The following is a 19,258-nucleotide window of genomic DNA, read 5'->3' as shown; positions in this document are numbered from 1 at the left end:
TATAATACATTTATAAATTTACTTCATATAATAATTTAATAAAATTACAATTACTCATGTGAGGTCGACCATAAGTTCATAGCATATCTTCATTGGAGGAGGCAGAGACATAGAGACAGAGAGTTTCTGAGATATCCTGTCTTCGTCATCTCAACAACCTCTGGGTTTGTACATTGCACATCTCTCTCAAAACTTTCTTCTGGTGTGGTTTGATAATTCTAATTTTCTGGTTTTACCTATAATCTTTAGTGTGTTTCACATTTGGATTAGTATCTGTCACCTTCAGAAACAACCCACCTCACAGATTCACCTAACAACCCTTTGTCTTGATTTTGAATCCCCTTCATTTCGATCAATACTACCATTCCTTCTTTCATCCCATCCTCTTCCATTCTACAGACAATTCTTCCTCTTTTCTTCACTCTGGGCTTCTGACGAAAGTGTTGGTTCAACTTCATTCTTTTTCTCATCTATTTATTTGGGAACCAGTGAAAGCACGGTAATATTCCAGCGTTGTTCAAAAGTTTATTTTTTTACAAGGATAAATGGATGCATTCGACATTATCTATTCGATTTCTTATACTGTATATGTATTCTACTTTAGACCTTTGATTCGGAAAATAGTCTGTCTTTTTTATTTTATTTCTGGGGATCTAATTTAGTAAAATAGTCTTTCATTTTATTTTATTTCTGGGGATCTAATTTAGTTAGACGATCATTGACTTCTTGATTGATATGTGTTTACTGCATCTACTGTGTTGCATTCATTGTTATTTTCCGGGAATTTGGAGTTGTGTGTGTGTGAATTTGTGGGTGCTTTGTTAGATGAGAGCTTTGTTAAATGAGAAAGAAAGAGTGGTAGTTATTTTTCTAATATGTGTAGCAGAAAGAGTGGAAGATGGGGTTTCAATTTCCTTCACCTGTTTCAATTTGAACCACTTTTGGTATCTGTTTTTGTTGTATCTGGATATCTTCTGAGAGAGTTAATTATGATGGATCACAAAGGGATGTGAATGTCTTACATGACTTGAAAGGAGCTTGATCTTCATAGTTGCAGCATTTTCCCCTTCCTTTCCTTCAACCGTTACATAATGACACTCTTAAAAAAAGTTGTTTGAATATATTTCTGACCCCAGATTGTTTAGGATTAAGATAAGAAAATAATGCAGAACAGTTTTGAGCTAGTTAGCAAACAACACTCATTATGCCTTCATGTCAAGCTTGTGAAGCTCAAGAGTGTGGAATTTAATATTAACTTTTAAGCGGCTTAATGATAAGTAAGGATTTTTTCACCAGTTAGAAAGTTTATGACTTTTGGTTTATACCATTTTGTGGAATTGTATGAGTTTTACGCACCTCTAGATGATCCATGCACTAATTACAAGACTGGTTGGGTCAATTCAGTTGTCTGATCTCTACTGCATAAAGGTTGTGGTGATGGTGCCATGCACCTGCAGCAGCGATAAATTAATTGTACTGAAAGTAATAGGTCTTGCGATTCATGTATCCCACCTCATAGTGAGATAAAGTTGTTCATGTTATTGCTGTTGTTGTAATTACTACATCTTATAAATATTCTCTAAAGTAGCACAGGATATGAAGCAAATTAAGGAATTTGTTTTATTATTACTTTCCAACATCTACTTTTTGACATTTTGGTGTCCGAATATGCTTCGCTTATGACATTACCAATTAGAGGATTAAAAAAAGAAGAAGTCCTCATTCTAGTCCTTGAAATTGTAAATTGTCAGTCACATAAATCCTTGATACTTTGTTCCCTGACATTGGGAAAACTTATTCAGTTTATTCTTATTTTATTTCGTTCTCTACAGTTGTTTCCCAGCCAAGTAGATTAATAATAAGATCTGTAAAGTCATGGATTACAGTTTGATACATGCATTTTCAAACACTAGAATGAGGGTTTACAATAATGAAGTTTAGCGCTCCTCTTAGCTCTAATTTTATCCTGAAAAATATCATATATACCTTGAACTTCTGTCATTTTCACGAGAACGGTAGAAATTAATGGGAAAGAGGCACCAAGTGGTTGTGTTTTTGAAACACACAATCCTGTTCTCAATGCTTTTGTAGAGATAAAGTGCATGCCCCAGATCTTGTGTTATCTCCAGTATTGTTTAAATGGGCTGTTTTGTCAAGTAAATTTTATTGTTATAGTAATTTTACTTTACATGTTCAAGTTACTAATCTTATTTCTCAGTTTTCATTCTTGGAATTTTGATTTTTCAGATGGGAGATGTGGCAAAGGACCTAAGTGCTGGGACTATTGGAGGGGTAGCACAATTGGTAGTTGGACACCCATTTGACACCATCAAGGTCAAGCTCCAAAGCCAGCCTACACCACTCCCCGGCCAGCTTCCCAGGTATTCTGGTGCAATTGATGCTGTCAAGCAGACAGTGGCAGCTGAAGGTCCAAGGGGTTTATACAAGGGTATGGGAGCCCCACTTGCCACAGTAGCAGCCTTCAATGCTGTTCTGTTTACTGTTAGGGGGCAAATGGAAACATTACTTAGGTCGCATCCTGGTGCTACCCTCACAGTAAATCAGCAGGTTATTTGTGGAGCTGGAGCTGGAATTGCTGTTTCCTTTCTAGCTTGCCCTACTGAATTGATCAAATGCAGGTCAGAGGTCATTGATTATGATTTAACGGTCATGGTTTTGTTGCATTTCCTGTATATTCTTTCTATCAACTTGTATATCTATTGTTTCTTTTTTCTTCTAAAACTTTTCATAGATTTTGACCTCTTTGATAACAATAATTTTTTTAGCTAAAAGCAAGTTACATTTAACCTTGTTTTCTGTGAAGCATCTCTTGTTTTAGTGCTCACTTTAAACAAATCCAATCATGTATGTTGTGGTTGACATGAAACCAGATAGTCACGAGCATAAGCTGAGCGAATTGAGCTGCAGACTAGTCTTGGTTAACTTTTCCTGAATTTGCTTTTCATATTATCATTTAAACAGAAGTACTTAGACTATGTATTGATGTTCTAACTGTTTATTTTCACGGTGAATATCAGATTGCAAGCGCAAAGTACATTAGCTGGCACTGGAACAGCTACCATGGCAGTGAAATATGGGGGGCCCATGGATGTGGCCAGGCAAGTTCTCAGGTCAGAAGGGGGCATAAGAGGTCTGTTCAAGGGCTTGGTTCCCACTATGGCTCGTGAAGTACCTGGAAATGCTGCAATGTTTGGTGTATATGAAGCATTAAAGCGATTACTTGCTGGTGGCACTGATACCTCGGAACTGGATAGAGGTTCTCTGTTGCTTGCTGGAGGCTTGGCTGGAGCTGCCTACTGGCTCGCAGTGTACCCAACTGATGTTGTTAAGAGTGTGATTCAAATAGATGATTACAAAAACCCGAAGTTCTCTGGTTCAATTGATGCTTTCAGAAGAATTTCAGCTTCTGAGGGGTTCAAAGGCCTATATAAGGGTTTTGGTCCAGCAATGGCCCGAAGTGTTCCTGCTAATGCAGCTTGCTTCTTGGCATATGAGATGACAAGATCAGCTCTTGGATGATTTATTCACACAGAAGCACTGATAGGAGGTGCCATTGAGTAACCATGTTTCCTTTTCTTTTTAATTCCTAAAACATTTTCATTTCATGCATTGCAATTGCAATATTGCCACAAAAGGAATAACTTGTTATTGCTTCAGGGAAATGTTCTTTCATCCGTGGTAATACAGCAGCATTTTATTTCAGAGTTAGGTGTTTCTCTTCATGCTTGAAATAGTTTTAGATCACAAATGACGTCGTAGAAAAATAAATAAATTCAATGTGTAGTTCAGAGTTAAGATGCAGTTGTGAACTTGTGAATCCAATTCTTGCAATTTCAAGTGTGTACTTCGGGTTTGTGATCAAGTTAGGATGGAATCATTGGAACTTGCAAGAATTGGATCAAATGTATCTTAATGTTTTTTGGTGGGCACACTATCTTAACTAAAATAACTTAAATTCGTTTATTATATTTCATGGTGTATATTATTCCAAACCTAACTATAAATACGTCAGAAATTGTTGTAATGAAAAAATGTGTACTCTTTGTCAATTAGATTATTCCACCGTTTCCTGAGATGTCAATGTACAGAATTTGTTCAGAAAGTGGATTGTATGATTGCAGAAAGGATGAAGGTATAGCTAGGTTCTATCACTGTTAGAATTCTGTAAATTTGGTGAGGATTCTGTAGCAGTTCCCAGTTCAATTTTAATGGTTGGCCTACCACTTCTCTTGATTGAAAAATAATTGATAGATAGGAGGCGATTTTTTCCTGTACCCTCATTATTTCTTCGTGCACCCCCATACTTTTGAAAAACTCTAAAAATATAATACCCGAATTTGAAATACAAATGTATTTTGAATTGAACAATCAAGAATAAATTTCTGTATTTTGGATGAATTTTTATTTTGGATTGTGCGACTACAAATTAGTTATTACTTTATTCATTTTAATAATTAATGAAATTGTTAGAAGCCATAAAATTTCTATTATCAACAATTTGACGTAAATGATATAATAAGAAATAATCATAAACCTAGTATGACATGATAAAAGATAATTATAATAAGGTTACACACTTGGAAGACTTACCTAAAATTGAATTCAATCTAATACTTATTATTCATATTTTCTCTTTATATTATTCAAGAAGATTAAAGGTTACAATAATTTGACTATAAAGACAATATTTTTTTATAAAGTAGCATTTTTCATTCTTATAAACTATAGAGTTAGAAATTAAGATCTTTCAAAAATCACTGCTAACTACATGTGAAGTAGAAATTAAGATCTTTCAAAAATCACTGCTAACTACATGTGAAGTATTGAATAAATGATATTTATGTGAGTATTGAATAAATGATAAGGCAAATGCTCCCTGCACCCAATCATTTTTAACCTGCACCCAACATATTTTTTTTAATTTCCAAAAATACCCTTAATTCTGGAAATAAAAATCCAGAATTGAAAATAATATATTCCGGAAAAATAAATCCGGAAGTAATTATTGAGTTTCGAAAATAAAAATTTGGAAACCAAAAATAAAATTCTATTTCGGACAAAAAAATCCGGAATTGAAAAATAATACATTCCGAAAAAAAAAATCCGGAAAAGAAATCATTGTGTTTCGGAAATAAAAATCCGGAAACAAAAATAAAAAATCAATTCCAGATAAAAAATCCGTAATATAAAATTTCGTTCTGGAAAAAAATATCCAGAACACATATTTCGAAAATTTTTTTTAAGGACAGTTTCGTCTTTTCCGCTAAGATCGGGTGCGTGATATGGTGCAGGAAGCAATTGCCAAATGATAATTATGTGAGTTTGGATATATGATAGTTATCCAACAAATGGTGAGAATGTCAAAATTTACATTAATGGATTAATGGGTTGACCCAAGCAACAACTCTAATGACAAGATATGTTCCTTTTAATTTTTTTTAATCTTTTATATAAAAGTTTCTTAAAGAATCATTCCAAACATTACTTTATTATTTGATTATAATAAAATAAACCTTTACTGAATAAAAAAAGAGTAATAGATTATTATTTTCTACCAATAATAAAAATGAATGAGGTTGAGAAAGTATTGATTTGTGTTTTTTACTTGTAAAACAACTAATTTTCCAGCTTTTAGAGTTGTTTTTCAAATATTTATATATATTATACTATATAACTATTATTAGTATACTACACAAACATATTAAAAGGTTAAGACCAGTTTTTAGAGTTGTTTATTTATATATATATATTATACTATATAACTATTATTAGTACACTACACAAACATATTAAAAGGTTGAGAGAAAGAGAAAAGGTTTGAAGGAGATAACAGAGGTGAAAGGAGAAAAGACTATATTATTTAGTGATTCAAAAGTATGTATTATAGAAAAGAAAGGTATTAATACCAAGAAAAACATGATAAGAAAAACGCCAGAAAATCAATCTTAATTTGTAAAAGAAAATATTCCTTCTATATTATGTAATTCATAAGACCTGGTCGTATACTCTATTCCTACGTGGTTCTGTTCAGCGTAACGAGCATAAATATTAGGATGGAGAAAAAGGAAGTGAGAGAAAAAAGTGGTGAGTGGCACGTGACATAACAAACTAATGTATGAGCAGTCTGGGTCCAAGGAAAAGGTGGGAACGATTAAATGTCGCAGTTGAATGCTGAGTTGATTTTCTTCTGTTGTTTGTTTGTTATGTCTTTTTTTAGTGAGAGCACTTGTGTGTCATAATATATAACACATGGTTCTAATTTGATGAAAACACAGAACACTCCGAACGTGCCAAAAATGGATGACCCCAAACTACCCTCTCATCACTCATCCATCTCTCTCATTGCTAGGCTGGATCATTTGGAGTTCATTGTGAGCTTTTCACTTCTCTAACCCTTTCTTATTTGTCACAATCACATCAATTTTCTCACATATCATTCTTAGCCTTTCAAACATTTATTTATCCTTCTGTGCATCGGTTTTTTCTTATATATCTGTATTTATGCTTGTCATGACAGATGAAATATTTAGAAAGAAAACAAAGATATGGCACCAATGTCCCTGCTGATAAAGCCAAACAATCTTTTGATTTGTCCACCAAAGAGGATTTCTTTAAAGGCACATTGTTTGATCGAGTTGCCTCTCTTGAAAACAGACTTTTTAAGGTTAAACATTCAATTCCATCTGCTTTTGCTGCCACCCATTTTCTCTAATAATTGCATTTCACATTTTAAAATTATGTAACTTTCATCCTTTCAGTATGTGATTTTTTTTCACTAACAGAATTAATAGATAGAAACAAACTCACATAATATTTTACCCAATTGAAAATGCATAAATTAAGCTAATTTGATAAATAATTAAGACCATGACAATTTTCTTAATTATTAAAACAGTTAATTTTCCATATTAGACAACAAACACCCCCAGATGCTGTCTTGATTAATAGATAATAATATATCTTGATTACTGATCTGCACACTTCCTGAGATAATCATAGATTCATAGAAATAGGAAGCTCACAACTTTGATGACAAACACTTGCAAAAAAAGTTTATGATCTTAGGGAATCGATTTCAAGTACCTAATGAAACATATAATGCTTAAACCGCTAAGTCTCTCATCTAAATGTAGCTGGAGTATGCCTGTGAAAATGACACCCTTTTATAAGCATCCACTACTGAGCAACAAAATTTAGCAACATATATACCTTACACTCACACACACTATCATCACTATTTTGTGCATCAACACTGTCATTATATGAATTCAATTATTTTCTAAGTGTAAACATATTATCTGCCATGTAAGTTAATCTAATAATGTGTTCCTTTAGCTTTACGTAGAGATTGATTCAAGTGGCAACTCTATCCCTTTGTCCCGTGAGTCCACACAAACTTCTGGGGAGGCTACACAAACTTCTGGGTTGGTTTCGTCCAGCCAAGGATCCAAGACAGAAATATGTTCCTCATGTCCAACTTTCAACAATCTCTCAAATAATAATGAGAGAGGATTAGTGCCTATTAAGACAACTGAAATATCCCAGGTAAGAAAACAAAACATTACTGAAATAGAGCAGTTCGTTATTTCCAATAATGTTTACATTGTAGATTACAGGTTTACAACTAACCCCTGTAAATTTTTTATAACTGGCACCATCCAATAGTCAAATAAACTAAATTTCATACACTTTTTTTTCTTGATTCCTGTGCTACAATTAGTGCTTGGAGTTTCGGTCCTAGATCATATATAATACTGTCCTGTTAGCCCAAGAATAAAGAATAAAATGGTAACATCTAGATATGAGAAAAAAAATATAAACATTATGTCTCTTTCACCCTTAAAAAATATAGCCAAATCCAGTTAGATTAAAATACTAGGCTTACCTAACATAAAAATTTGTGAGGACCACAAGCATCTGTTTGCTAAACAGTGTGTGTTTATACAGATAAAAGAAAATCATGCGCATCACGAATTAATGGAGCTTCTAGTATGTTATACTTTTCGTTTTTGGTTGTATCTAAATAAACTAAACAGTAAAGTCCAAAGAGCCAGCAATTAGTTTATGATGTAAATTAATTGGCAGCAACTTCATAGGCAATGTGTACTGTATAGCCTATTTGTTTTATATTATTGTTACCTTGGCATTGGCAACACCTCAAGCAACATGGAAGCCATTTACAAGGTGTTTCTGCTGGTTGCAGAATATGCTGTTATTGGAATGAATATCAGAATCAATGTTTAACATGTATATCGTTGCAGGAAAAATGTGAGAATGAGAAGGAACAAATTAGAAACTCGTGCCCTCCTAAGCAACAGGTGCAGGCGGTGAAGAATAGACCTAAGAAGAATGAAAAGAAATGCCAAGTTGAGAAGAAACGAGTATCTAATGTTAGTTGGCCACATTTAAAACTACTAGGTTGCTGATCCTCATAACATTGATTAGTTTCTTTTACTTCTTTTAGCCTACCATGAGCATTGATACACATTTGTGTCGTTCGTTTTGAATTTTCTGCAATACTTTATGCTAGTAATAATAAAGTATGAGATCAGATTTGGTAGATATAGTCACAGCATGGGATAAATCTAGGACAGTATTTTTTAACTGAAATCAGAGATTCTTTATTCATTTGATATTACACCAAACTATATAGTGAAGGAAAAGATTATTTGGGACTTGTATCATTGTTAAAAAAAGTATAGTCACAGTCACAGTACAATTGTTTGGCTCTGGGGAAATGAACCATCGCAGTTTTTAAGGGACAGAAGGCCATGTGAAATCATGAACTGTAATAACACTACATTTGGTTCCAGATTCAGACAACGCAATATTTCTAATTATTTAAGTCCAATTATTGGAAAAGAGATGCCATCGATCTCATTCTTTGGACGGACCTAGAGTTTTTAAATTCTTATTTCATATAGCATAACAAAACTAAGGATGTGTTCAGGGAATAAGCAACAGGTTTTCACTCACTGATATTTTGTTTAATTTGCTAGTTAAAAATATTATATTATCACATGCCATATTTTTTAGAAAGTAAATTTGAAAATCGTAGTGAGCCGTCAGAGCCAAAGAAAGTTTATAATTGAAAAGTAATTTGTTAAGGAGTTGGAATCAGATACACCCACTAATGAAAGGTCTAAAGAGGAATTGATGATCATGCCTTAACAATGGCATATACATCGATATAAAAACTAAAAAAATGGAATATCTGGCATTGTGCTTATTACTTTTGATGGTATCAATTAAAAAGCAACATGGCGAACAGCAGGGCCTGCTATTACTTGCCGGCTAGGAGATCTTTTCATGACCACCGAATTTAAAACGCTAAATACTTATTTGTGGTCATTATGATTCGTGAATCTTGCAATTTAAATGAAATGGATATTCTGGCGTTGAAATTTTATTTCATTTCAGAGAATGGGTAATATCAAAGCTTTAAATCAATGGTCCCTCATGATTTGTTTCAAACGCCTTTAATGTTAAAGCCTATTTTTTAATATTAAAATCTATTTAAGAGATTGATTTAATGATTTGATTTATGAGAATATTTGTAGAAGCAGGTGAATTTGAGGAGAGGATTGAATTTTGATTTTATAGTAATAAATGTTAGAAACGGATTAGAGATTTGTAATTGTGGTGAGCTGGAAAATCCGTGGAATGATGCAGACATCCATTTGAAAGTTTTGAAAGAGGAAACCACGCCAGCTTCAAACTCTTTTATCTTAATTTTTGAGCATGTTGGGAACTAATATGTCTCCTTCAGATGACTTCATAAAGCAAAGTTTTTAGTGTGATTATCGCTAAGTAAAATTTAATTCTAAAAGCATAAACTTGAGTTCAGAATAATGGAATCAAATGGTGGCTACAAGCAGACAGTTTGTAGTTGTGCAATGACCATCATCTTTAGACTTTAGCTATCTTTTGGATACCACCAACCAATCAAATTATTTCTCTGTCTACAAACTTTTATTATTTTAACACCATTATTCATACAGACAACAATCACAATCCTCAGCTTCATCAATATTCATCCAATAATATATTCCCTTTATCATTTCACCTTTTTATTTCCCCATTCAATATTATCATCAGATTCTTCTAGAATTCTGCTCTACCACATTAATCTAATTGCTTTCACATAACCCCCACTTTCAAAATAACTACATTAATACCTCTATTTATTCGTCAACTTAATTTCACTTTCATTTTTAATGCATCAAATATTCAAATCCATCATTATAGCTACTACTTAATTTTATCGGTTTTTGGTATATTAACCCATCCATGTCACATCCGATTATTATACTTGAGTGATGTTATACATCACCCTTTTACATACGCAACAGAAATAAGATGCCAAGACATAAAGATATCTAATGAAGTAGGTGATACACTAAAAAGAGACATAAAACGAAACAAAAATATACAGTTTAAACTAATGTTATAAAATCATAGTAATATTATTTTTAAATTATTTATATATTATGAATTAACATTATTTTTATTGGAGGTAAGATGAAGGTATATGTAGAAATGATTGTATGAATAGTAGTTATTATTGATATTATTTATAGTGAATTAGAAGAGTGGATCCATGGATGTGAACACATAAATGGTTGGAGAGGTGGGTAGCTTCTGCAAGTTGGTGTTGACATAACGCAACACTGTGTGGGGATGGAAAGCCGAAGCATGTTGGCTAGGTCTTGTGGGCCATTTATCCCTTACACATCCCTAGGGACGAAATACAATTAATTATGACCCTATATTAAGCAAGGTATTCCACTAAATAAAAATATTATTATTTCCTATACAGTTATACCTAGCTATTTTATTTGCTGAGTTCCTCACCAATTATTCTTCCATGTCTCGAGCTTGGCAGATTTCTCTTTCATCAAATCTTGTAGCCACCATTTCAATGAGATGAAGGCATATGCATTAGATAAAAATCACTGAATAAGAACTTCATAGGGTGATTGATTGATTCAAGATTTGAATAATTCTAAAATATGACAACATAATAAAAAAATGGACAAAATTGAGTAATAACATATATTTTTGAAAAAACAAATAATAATATTATAGATCGTACTTATGTAGCACATACACTAATACAACACTGACAAAGATATACACGTATAATATTTAAAATATGTAGGATACAAGACACAAATCTATATATTATATAATTATAAATTATATCAATTGACAATAAAGATTTATATACATTAAATATATCTTAGTTTTTTTTATTAAAAAGATATTTTTCTTAACTGATTCAAAATGATTTGTTTCTTATTTTTATAATTATAATACAAATTTATACAATAATTTTAAATTTTTTAAAAATTAATATTTTTTTTTTTAAATTGTGTTAGACTCATGCTTGAATTACTAAAAATTCAACAAATATTTGTTGAATTGGACACTTCATCGATACTTGTCCTACAAGTATTATTGTCTGATACCTGTGATCGACATAGATACGTCATTTAAAATAGGTGTCCGAACTTAATAGGATTATATATATATTATTTTTTTATTTTTTTTTAGGAAAATGATTATTAAAATATTGGAACTGAAAGAGTCTACTACAATTAAACATAGAAATCTTTTTGGATGGTTAACATGCTTTGTCTTTGGTATGTTTTGAAAATATATAATATATATAACCTTTCAACTTTTTTAATAAGTTAACTTCCCTAAAATATTTTATAATTATTATTTTTTTATAAAATAATATATATATATATATATATATTGAAAAAATCTCAATTAACTTGAGAAAAGATTAATTAAAAAAAAAGAAAAAAAGTGAACAAAGTAGATATTAAAATAGTAAGTCGTGAAATAATTATAAGGATGCTATATTTAAAAGATTAATCGTGATATACGTCCATGACTGCTTAGCAAAATTTGAGCTCGAAATATAATTTTTCTTATATATTTTTTTTCCATATTATGTAAGTTTACGTCGAAAACATACATAATAAAGTTTAAAATGACAAAATTTATCTATTATCTTAGCATCAAACTATTCACATAAAAATTATGGTAATTGTATGTTTAAAGTGAAGAGTTTATACATTTCTAAAAGTGATTTTCTAAAAATAATTAAAATATAATATCATAAATTGAAAGTTGATGAAACGGTTAATCAACCATTTTTCTACAATCCACTTGTTACCTCTATCAGAACAAAAAAAACTGGATTAGAGATAAATAGAAAATTAAGGTGATTTGAATTGCAAGATTTGCAGAAGAAGTTTGAAGAATAATATAATTTAAAGAGGTTTAGTAAGGTGTAATTAGAAGCACAGGAAGTTGCAGTGAGTTGGGATAATTGACGTAACATATTTGATTAAAGTTGTGGTGAAGGAATCTTAATTGCTCCCTTTGACCCCAAACCATGTGAACGCATTTGTATAATCACAATGTGGGATACTACCATCTTTAATATCCCCTTTTTCCTATAAATGCCTCATGCTATATAGCTGTAATTGCAAACACAAACAAATCAAAATAATTACTTCTTTGCTTCATTTTCAACTACATTATTTTTCTTTAATTTATTCTACACAAAACTATTCTTCTAAGTTTATATTGTCCACATGTTAAAGTACATATATTCATGTTATTTCAAGCTGCAAACTGTTATTATAATTGACTCTGTTCATCATCTACATGTGCTTTAGATACTATCATTTTGTTACTAATTCTAGTATATGGTACTATAAATAGTAGTGGTTGACTTCATCTACTCTAACTTTGGTAACTATGTACGAATTATCAGATCAGTATATATGGTTAATTTTAATTATAACACATATTATAGTTAATGTTTTGTCACATGTTTTTAACTATTTTGGTAGTGAGATAATTTCACCGACACTACAAGTTTAATTTAGTTAGTTCATGATTTTAATTGGGGGAAATGTTATCCATTGTCAAATTCTTGTACTTCACACACACACACATATATGGTTAGTTCTCATATTTGTCAAAATGTTTTTTAATAACAGGAGAATTTAAAGTTAAGATTCTTTAACATCCACTCGAACAAATTATGTGATATTAGTTATATAATCATGTTTATTTGAAAAATATGTTTTGGGTAAGAAATAGAAAATAAAATATTTTAACTATTAATATCAAGTTAATTATCAAACTTAAAAAAATTAAATTAAGCATTTATTTGTCAATAAATTTAATAGTATAGTAATTTATGTGTAGAATGTTTAAACATGTATTGTCATATTATTCAACAAGTTTCACTGGTCCATGTTATCATCTAAGTATTTTTAACATAGTTATTATTAAAATTAATAAATTTAAAGGACATAATTTTGTAATTGAGTAATAGTGTAAAAATATTTTACACCAAACAATATTTTTCAGTAACTAACAATGCATGAGTAATTTATTTTGTACAGATATTATATTAAAATTAATCCCTGCCTAAAATCTCATAAAAGATTAGAAGTATTTTTACTGTGTCAATTAATATTAATTAAAGGTAAGTGGTATAGTATGTAAGCTTGGTTAGTATTATCGTTCTGAAGCGAGCTCTTGTTAATTAGCTGCATATAAATTATTAGTTGTTCTAATTAGATAGTTTATTGTTAAAACATTATAAATAATTGTTGATTATATATAAACACGTACATTCTATTTCATTGCCCATTAACAATTTCAGATTTTGTTCATTCTCTCTCTGACCCTTGTCATGTTTTTTCAATATCAAATCATAAGAAATATTATTATACATGATTCTTTGTCGATGCAATTCAACTATTTCCGTGTATGCAAATTATAGCTTAAACAAATAAACACCATTCTCCACAAAAACGAAATTAAAAGAAGTAATATAAACCACATTCAAAACAAAGTTCGTCAAGTTTACAATAATAATACTTTGGTAATTGATTTCTCACAATATATTGTATATTCTAAGCTATTTTTTATTAGAATTCTTTTTTAATATATGTATATATATATATATAAATATATTATTGCTGATAAAAAATATATAAATATACTAATAGAAAATAGACATTTAAATTAATGGTATGAAACAGTTTACACTTTTACTTAATTCCAAAATAATTATCTGTGATCAGTTTATTCTTGTTGAACATAATAGTAAGATTTTTTTCTCTAATATTATTGAATTTAAAATGTAATTTAAGTTTTATAGTCGTACAAACACAAAACAAAATAGAGAAAACATCATCAGACCCACTAATTTTTTGTACAGAGTATGGATGGTTTCATAAAAATATGAGCTAACTTTTGGCTCCATATCCCAAAAAAAAGGTAAATAAAATTTCTAGAAAAAAGAAATATCCTTATGAAAACTTTCATCCAAATAGACTATGAGTTATTGTGGATCGTGTCGTTAATTATTGGGCAATAGTTGGGTTTAAACAATAATGTGGCGAATTTTTTCTACAAATATAAATATGGTTGGCACACCTAAAACAAACCAACCTCAACCATACTAAAATAACACAAGGAATCAATCTAGGGATTGGAAAAATAACATGACTCGTTAATGTTGCCCAACTCTAATACCAATACCTGATTCTTTTTATTAAATTCAAATTTAATGTCAAATAAATATCTTCCTATAGAAAAATAAAACTTATTGCTTGTCTAATTTTAGTGTTGGAAAATAATAATTTTACACTTCTTAAAGAAATTACACCACATTACAACATCAATTTTAATAATATAATAATGTGTATTAAAATTTTAAATTAAAAAATAAAGTAAATATTATTATTTTGAATTATCAAATGAGTGTTTTTTTTCAATAATATAATAACATATATTGAAATTTTAAATAAAAAAAGTAAATATTATTATTTTGAATTTTCAAATGAATGTTTTTTTGTTTGATAGGTTTCAAAAATATCATCAACTTATTAATGATATAAAACAACATTGTAGTATATTCTGAAGAATGACCATTGAGAAAGTAAGAATGTAATGAATATAATTGAGATTATGTATATATTGAAAATATAAGACGACAAACACATCAATAATAATTAAAATTAATTTACAACTATAAGTAATTTGTGTTGTAAGCTAAAAATGAAATTAACCTAAAAAGTTATAATAATATAAATTTAAAATAAAAAAATGTTCTCAGTCATCTCTATAAACATATTAATATCATTTAATATAAGATACATTTAATAACGTTAAATACTCTAACTATTGAATAATCTTTTGTAAATACTCTATTCAATCTCAAATAAGATGGAGAAGAGATTTACAAAAAAAAATCCAAAATTAACAAGATAAGAAGATAAGAACATTTTTTGTACATAAACAAAACTAACTATATATAACAACCTAATAAAATATTTGCATTTGAAAGAAAGGAAAAATAACTTTATCAAATTTAGTAAAAAAAAATATTTCAAGATTTATTTTGATAATACTATATTTTTCTATAGACATGTAACTTAATAAATATTTTTTTACTCGTTTACTTGAAGATTAATTTAAAGTAATTTTCATCCTAAAAAATTGTTTTAATATCATGTACAATTCATAAGTTTGACGTAGCAAGAATGCATACAATATTATTTAACAAAAAAAAAAGATTGAATTGATCAATTTAGACGTATAGATATTGTGGATGTAGCAAGTAGAAGATTTTAACATGAGTTATAAAATTCAAAGAGTCGTTCCTCACTGGAAACAAGTAGTGATCCTCTACTTCCCTTTCAAGGAACTCCACCATTAGTGTCACAACTCCATTTCTCCTTTCTTACCTCCAATTCTAATTCCTCCATCACCTCAACTTCACTCCTAACTTTTTACTCTAACTTTGTCTTCACGTGGACAATAATAACATATACATTTTACAGTGTTATAGCCATAAATGAAAATGACCAGAGATGACAAACGAAAGAAGATAATGAGAGAGGGAGAACCAATAATCCCAATAATTGCATGGGAGAACACAAAACATTCAAATGTTTATTCCACTCTTTTTAATATATTTTTTTAATTCGTTTACATCATAAATAGTACATAAATTAGAGATTTCAAATATATTAAATGTTTTAATTTTTATATAACTTACTCAAGTTGCGGGTATAAATAGTTTGTGATCTGGGCCGATTAAACTAAATTTAATTTTTTAGGTAAAAAAAAGTCCCATCCAAAAAAAATCAAGAACTGAAAGTCCCTACACACATAAACTACAAAATATAGAGGCACTACACAAGCTTAAACCTAGATACCCCACCTTTAACGATGACTATATATACATCCACATATTAATAATATAAACTAATTTATCTATTTTCATAAATTATTCAAATTTATTAAATATTTAATTGAATTTTTCTTTAGTAAATAAGATAAGTTCAAACTTAATTTTATTTTTTACATAACTCAAACTTATTTATTTTACTATAATATAAGTATAATTTTATTTTTCTTTTACAGTTTCTAAAAAAATACTTAATAACTTTATTCATGATTAATATTTGGTGAATGATATGTTTGATCCTTTCTAATTAACAATTCCTCGAAATAAAATAAGTTTGATATTAAAAACTTGCAAATATTCAAATGTATAAAAGGTAAAAAAAACATAAAAAAACTGTCTTTCATAATTCGTATGTTCAAATTTGTTTAGCTTTTATTTGACTTCATTAAAATAAAAAAATTTAATTGGTTGAATGTTAAGCGTTCACTAAAGCTACAAAGTCTCATGTTATTAAAATACTTTGAAATTATTCAGTAATGAAACTCTCACCTTAGTAAAAAAAAATTCTAATTCGAGTTCAATTTTTGACAAGTGAATCAATTGTGTTTGACTTTATTATTTATTGTTTATAATTAAACTCCGACAAGTGCTAATCAGTGTTTTAATTAAATAAGAAATCGAAAGGAATATTTTATTAAGATCTTTTAAAATTGATTTTGATAATTATTTTTAACATTAGTTTAGCAAGACACTTAAACCTAAGCCCCGTATTTTGTTCGCAAGTATGGTTTGAAATAAAAAAAAAAAAAGTATAATTTGAAGTTTAAGTAAGTAGTGATTTTTTGGTGGAGTTGCATATATTATCAAGTGGCAGAGAAAGAAAACAGAGTTTGAGAGGGGAATTCCCAAGAGTACCCCTAACCGTTCCTCAAAGTCTCGTTCCGCAAGTGCCAAACAGCGTCACTTACACACTCTCTCCTTCTCACGCTCTCTCTCTTTCTCTCTCCCCGCCATGGAGAAAGGTGAGAGCTCCGCCACCACATCGGAGCCAGACTCCGATGACAACCACCGCATCCCGACCAACCACCACCTCAACCCTCCTTTCGGCCTCACCCCGCATGAGTTCGGCTCCCTCGTCCCCTCCATCACGGAGCACCACATCTACCTCGTCGGCCCGGGCCAATGCTCCTCCCTCCTCGCGCAGCGCGTCCAGGCTCCGCCCGAAGTTGTATGGTCCGTCGTCCGCCGCTTCGACAAGCCCCAGACCTACAAGCACTTCATCAAGAGCTGCGCCGTCAAAGAGCCCTTTCACATGGCCGTGGGCGTCACACGCGATGTCAATGTCATCTCCGGCCTCCCCGCCGCTACTAGTACAGAGCGGCTCGACTACCTAGACGACGACCGCCGCGTTACCGGTTTCAGCATCATCGGCGGCGAACACCGCCTCCGCAACTACCGCTCCGTCACTACCGTCCACGCCTTCGACTCCGACGCAGACGCTAAGATCTACACCGTCGTCCTCGAATCCTACATCGTCGACGTCCCCGACGGCAACACTGAAGAAGACACGCGTCTCTTCGCCGACACCGTCGTCAAGCTGAACCTTCAGAAGCTCGCCACCGTCACCGAAGGAACAAACCGCGACGGTGACTATAAGCCACACTCACGGTGAAGCAAACCAAACGAAACCACCACTGCGCAAATCTCAATAAAAACAAAAAAAAATTAAACAAAAGAAGGGATTGGAATTTGAAACAATCGCTCCCTCGCTCACCAATTCATAAAATGAGAAAAACAAGTTTTTCTCTCTTTTCTTTTCTTTATTTTTCTCTTTGGAAATTCATTTAGTTTTCCTTAATTTTTTTCGGGTGAGACTCTGGTTTTGTGTTTTTGATGATTTTCTTTGGCGGTAGCTAGCATGTCCTCTTTGGTGGTCCGTTGAATTTTGTTATTACAATGGGTGAGGGCATTTTGGTGAATGCAGGTGTACAGGAAATGTTGACTTGTGATGTTTGTTCTTCATGGTGTCTTTCAACCGTTCTGTGAATATCATCATTTACTTTTCCTCTGGATTTGATTCCGTGTACATATCTTCTCTTTTTTCTCCCATGAGTGCAAGCCTACTTAAAGAAGATGCTTTCTTCTGTGGATTGAACATGCTTATGCTATTATTGCACGAATCAAATAAGTTTACTGTCAAATTTTGTTGGGAAGGTTGTTGAAATGCACTTATACCAACACCATGTCATATTTTTCAATTATCAAAACTCTTTTATTTGCATGTGCCTATAGTGTGTTTTTAATGTAGAAAGTCAAATTAGGGGTTGAGAAACAGAAATGGGAATATGAAGTAGCGGAGAGCATGATCATAAGAGTCTCTTTCCCTCCCACAATCAAGCTCTCACCAATGCCCGAATCAATTCTTTTTCTCTTTTACATTCAACACCATAACAGTACAACTGGTTTGATCGGTGGGAATAAATAAATTAAAACTCACTTATCAACTTGGTTCAACAAAGACCAGCTTTAAATGCAATTTTAGTTCCTTCCTTTTTATATTTCCGCAATTTGTGTTCATATTTTTAATTCAACATTTTTTATTTCAATTGTTTAAATTGAATCTTTGGTAGGTGTAGCATGCAGCAACTTGTAATTCAGTTTGCTAATGTTACTTATCTCTTAATTTATAGACAGATATCCTTTAGAAATTAGTATATTCTCTATGGGACTATTCTAAGTATGGGCAACGTTGTGCATAAATTATGTGGAAAAAAACTCACAACAAAAACTATGATATTTATTTGTTTAAATAATTTTATGTAAAATATTGTTTTTATGCCATTTGTTTGCCATGCGCATTATACTTCTCAATAAGGAAAAGGTGGCTCGTGGAACCAATTTTGTTACTATTTTGAAAGTAGGAAATAAAATTATATGAAATTAATTTATTGCTTTCTTCTTCTTATTATTATTACTATTATCTTCTTCTTTACTACGAAT

At 30.9% G+C, this 19,258-nt stretch overlaps 3 protein-coding genes across 4 annotated transcripts; all 3 read left to right on the top strand.

The window, feature by feature from the left end:
* The first annotated feature begins 52 nt into the window (after positions 1 to 52).
* On the top strand, positions 53 to 3,723 carry BOU (Mitochondrial substrate carrier family protein). Of its 2 annotated transcripts, none has more exons than XM_068612941.1 (3): positions 53 to 164; positions 2,248 to 2,639; positions 3,039 to 3,723. In XM_068612941.1, exons 2-3 carry the CDS (start codon positions 2,248 to 2,250, stop codon positions 3,538 to 3,540), a joined length of 894 nt encoding a protein of 297 aa, XP_068469042.1. In that variant the 5' UTR covers positions 53 to 164; the 3' UTR covers positions 3,541 to 3,723. The 2 variants fall into 2 exon arrangements, with proteins under 2 accessions (XP_068469042.1, XP_068469041.1); XM_068612940.1 differs by having other exon boundaries at positions 53 to 499.
* Positions 3,724 to 6,295: 2,572 nt separating this feature from the next.
* MSP2 (microspore-specific promoter 2) lies at positions 6,296 to 8,581 on the top strand. Its single transcript, XM_068610780.2, has 4 exons — positions 6,296 to 6,392; positions 6,539 to 6,685; positions 7,357 to 7,566; positions 8,283 to 8,581. Exons 1-4 carry the CDS (start codon positions 6,318 to 6,320, stop codon positions 8,445 to 8,447), a joined length of 597 nt encoding a protein of 198 aa, XP_068466881.2. The 5' UTR covers positions 6,296 to 6,317; the 3' UTR covers positions 8,448 to 8,581.
* Positions 8,582 to 17,076: 8,495 nt separating this feature from the next.
* Positions 17,077 to 18,330, top strand: LOC137811270 (abscisic acid receptor PYR1). The gene has a single exon (XM_068612942.2). It carries the CDS (start codon positions 17,271 to 17,273, stop codon positions 17,928 to 17,930), a length of 660 nt encoding a protein of 219 aa, XP_068469043.1. The 5' UTR covers positions 17,077 to 17,270; the 3' UTR covers positions 17,931 to 18,330.
* The last annotated feature ends 928 nt before the right edge of the window (positions 18,331 to 19,258 follow it).

The sequence above is a fragment of the Phaseolus vulgaris genome, chromosome 2, assembly GCF_051622355.1.
Source record: "Phaseolus vulgaris cultivar YP4 chromosome 2, ASM5162235v1, whole genome shotgun sequence".
NCBI classification, from domain to species: Eukaryota; Viridiplantae; Streptophyta; class Magnoliopsida; order Fabales; family Fabaceae; genus Phaseolus; species Phaseolus vulgaris.
This window is presented reverse-complemented; position numbering and strand designations above follow the sequence as displayed.

Bases quoted from the DNA above. Each gene is read 5' to 3' on its own strand.
- BOU (XM_068612941.1), top strand. From the start codon at position 2,248: ATGGGAGATGTGGCAAAGGACCTAAGTGCTGGGACTATTGGAGGGGTA. The intron at 2,640-3,038 runs GTCAGAGGTCAT...GGTGAATATCAG, and splicing joins ACTGAATTGATCAAATGCAG to ATTGCAAGCGCAAAGTACAT.
- MSP2 (XM_068610780.2), top strand. From the start codon at position 6,318: ATGGATGACCCCAAACTACCCTCTCATCACTCATCCATCTCTCTCATT. The intron at 6,393-6,538 runs GTGAGCTTTTCA...TTGTCATGACAG, and splicing joins TGGATCATTTGGAGTTCATT to ATGAAATATTTAGAAAGAAA. The intron at 7,567-8,282 runs GTAAGAAAACAA...ATATCGTTGCAG, and splicing joins AGACAACTGAAATATCCCAG to GAAAAATGTGAGAATGAGAA.
- LOC137811270 (XM_068612942.2), top strand. From the start codon at position 17,271: ATGGAGAAAGGTGAGAGCTCCGCCACCACATCGGAGCCAGACTCCGAT.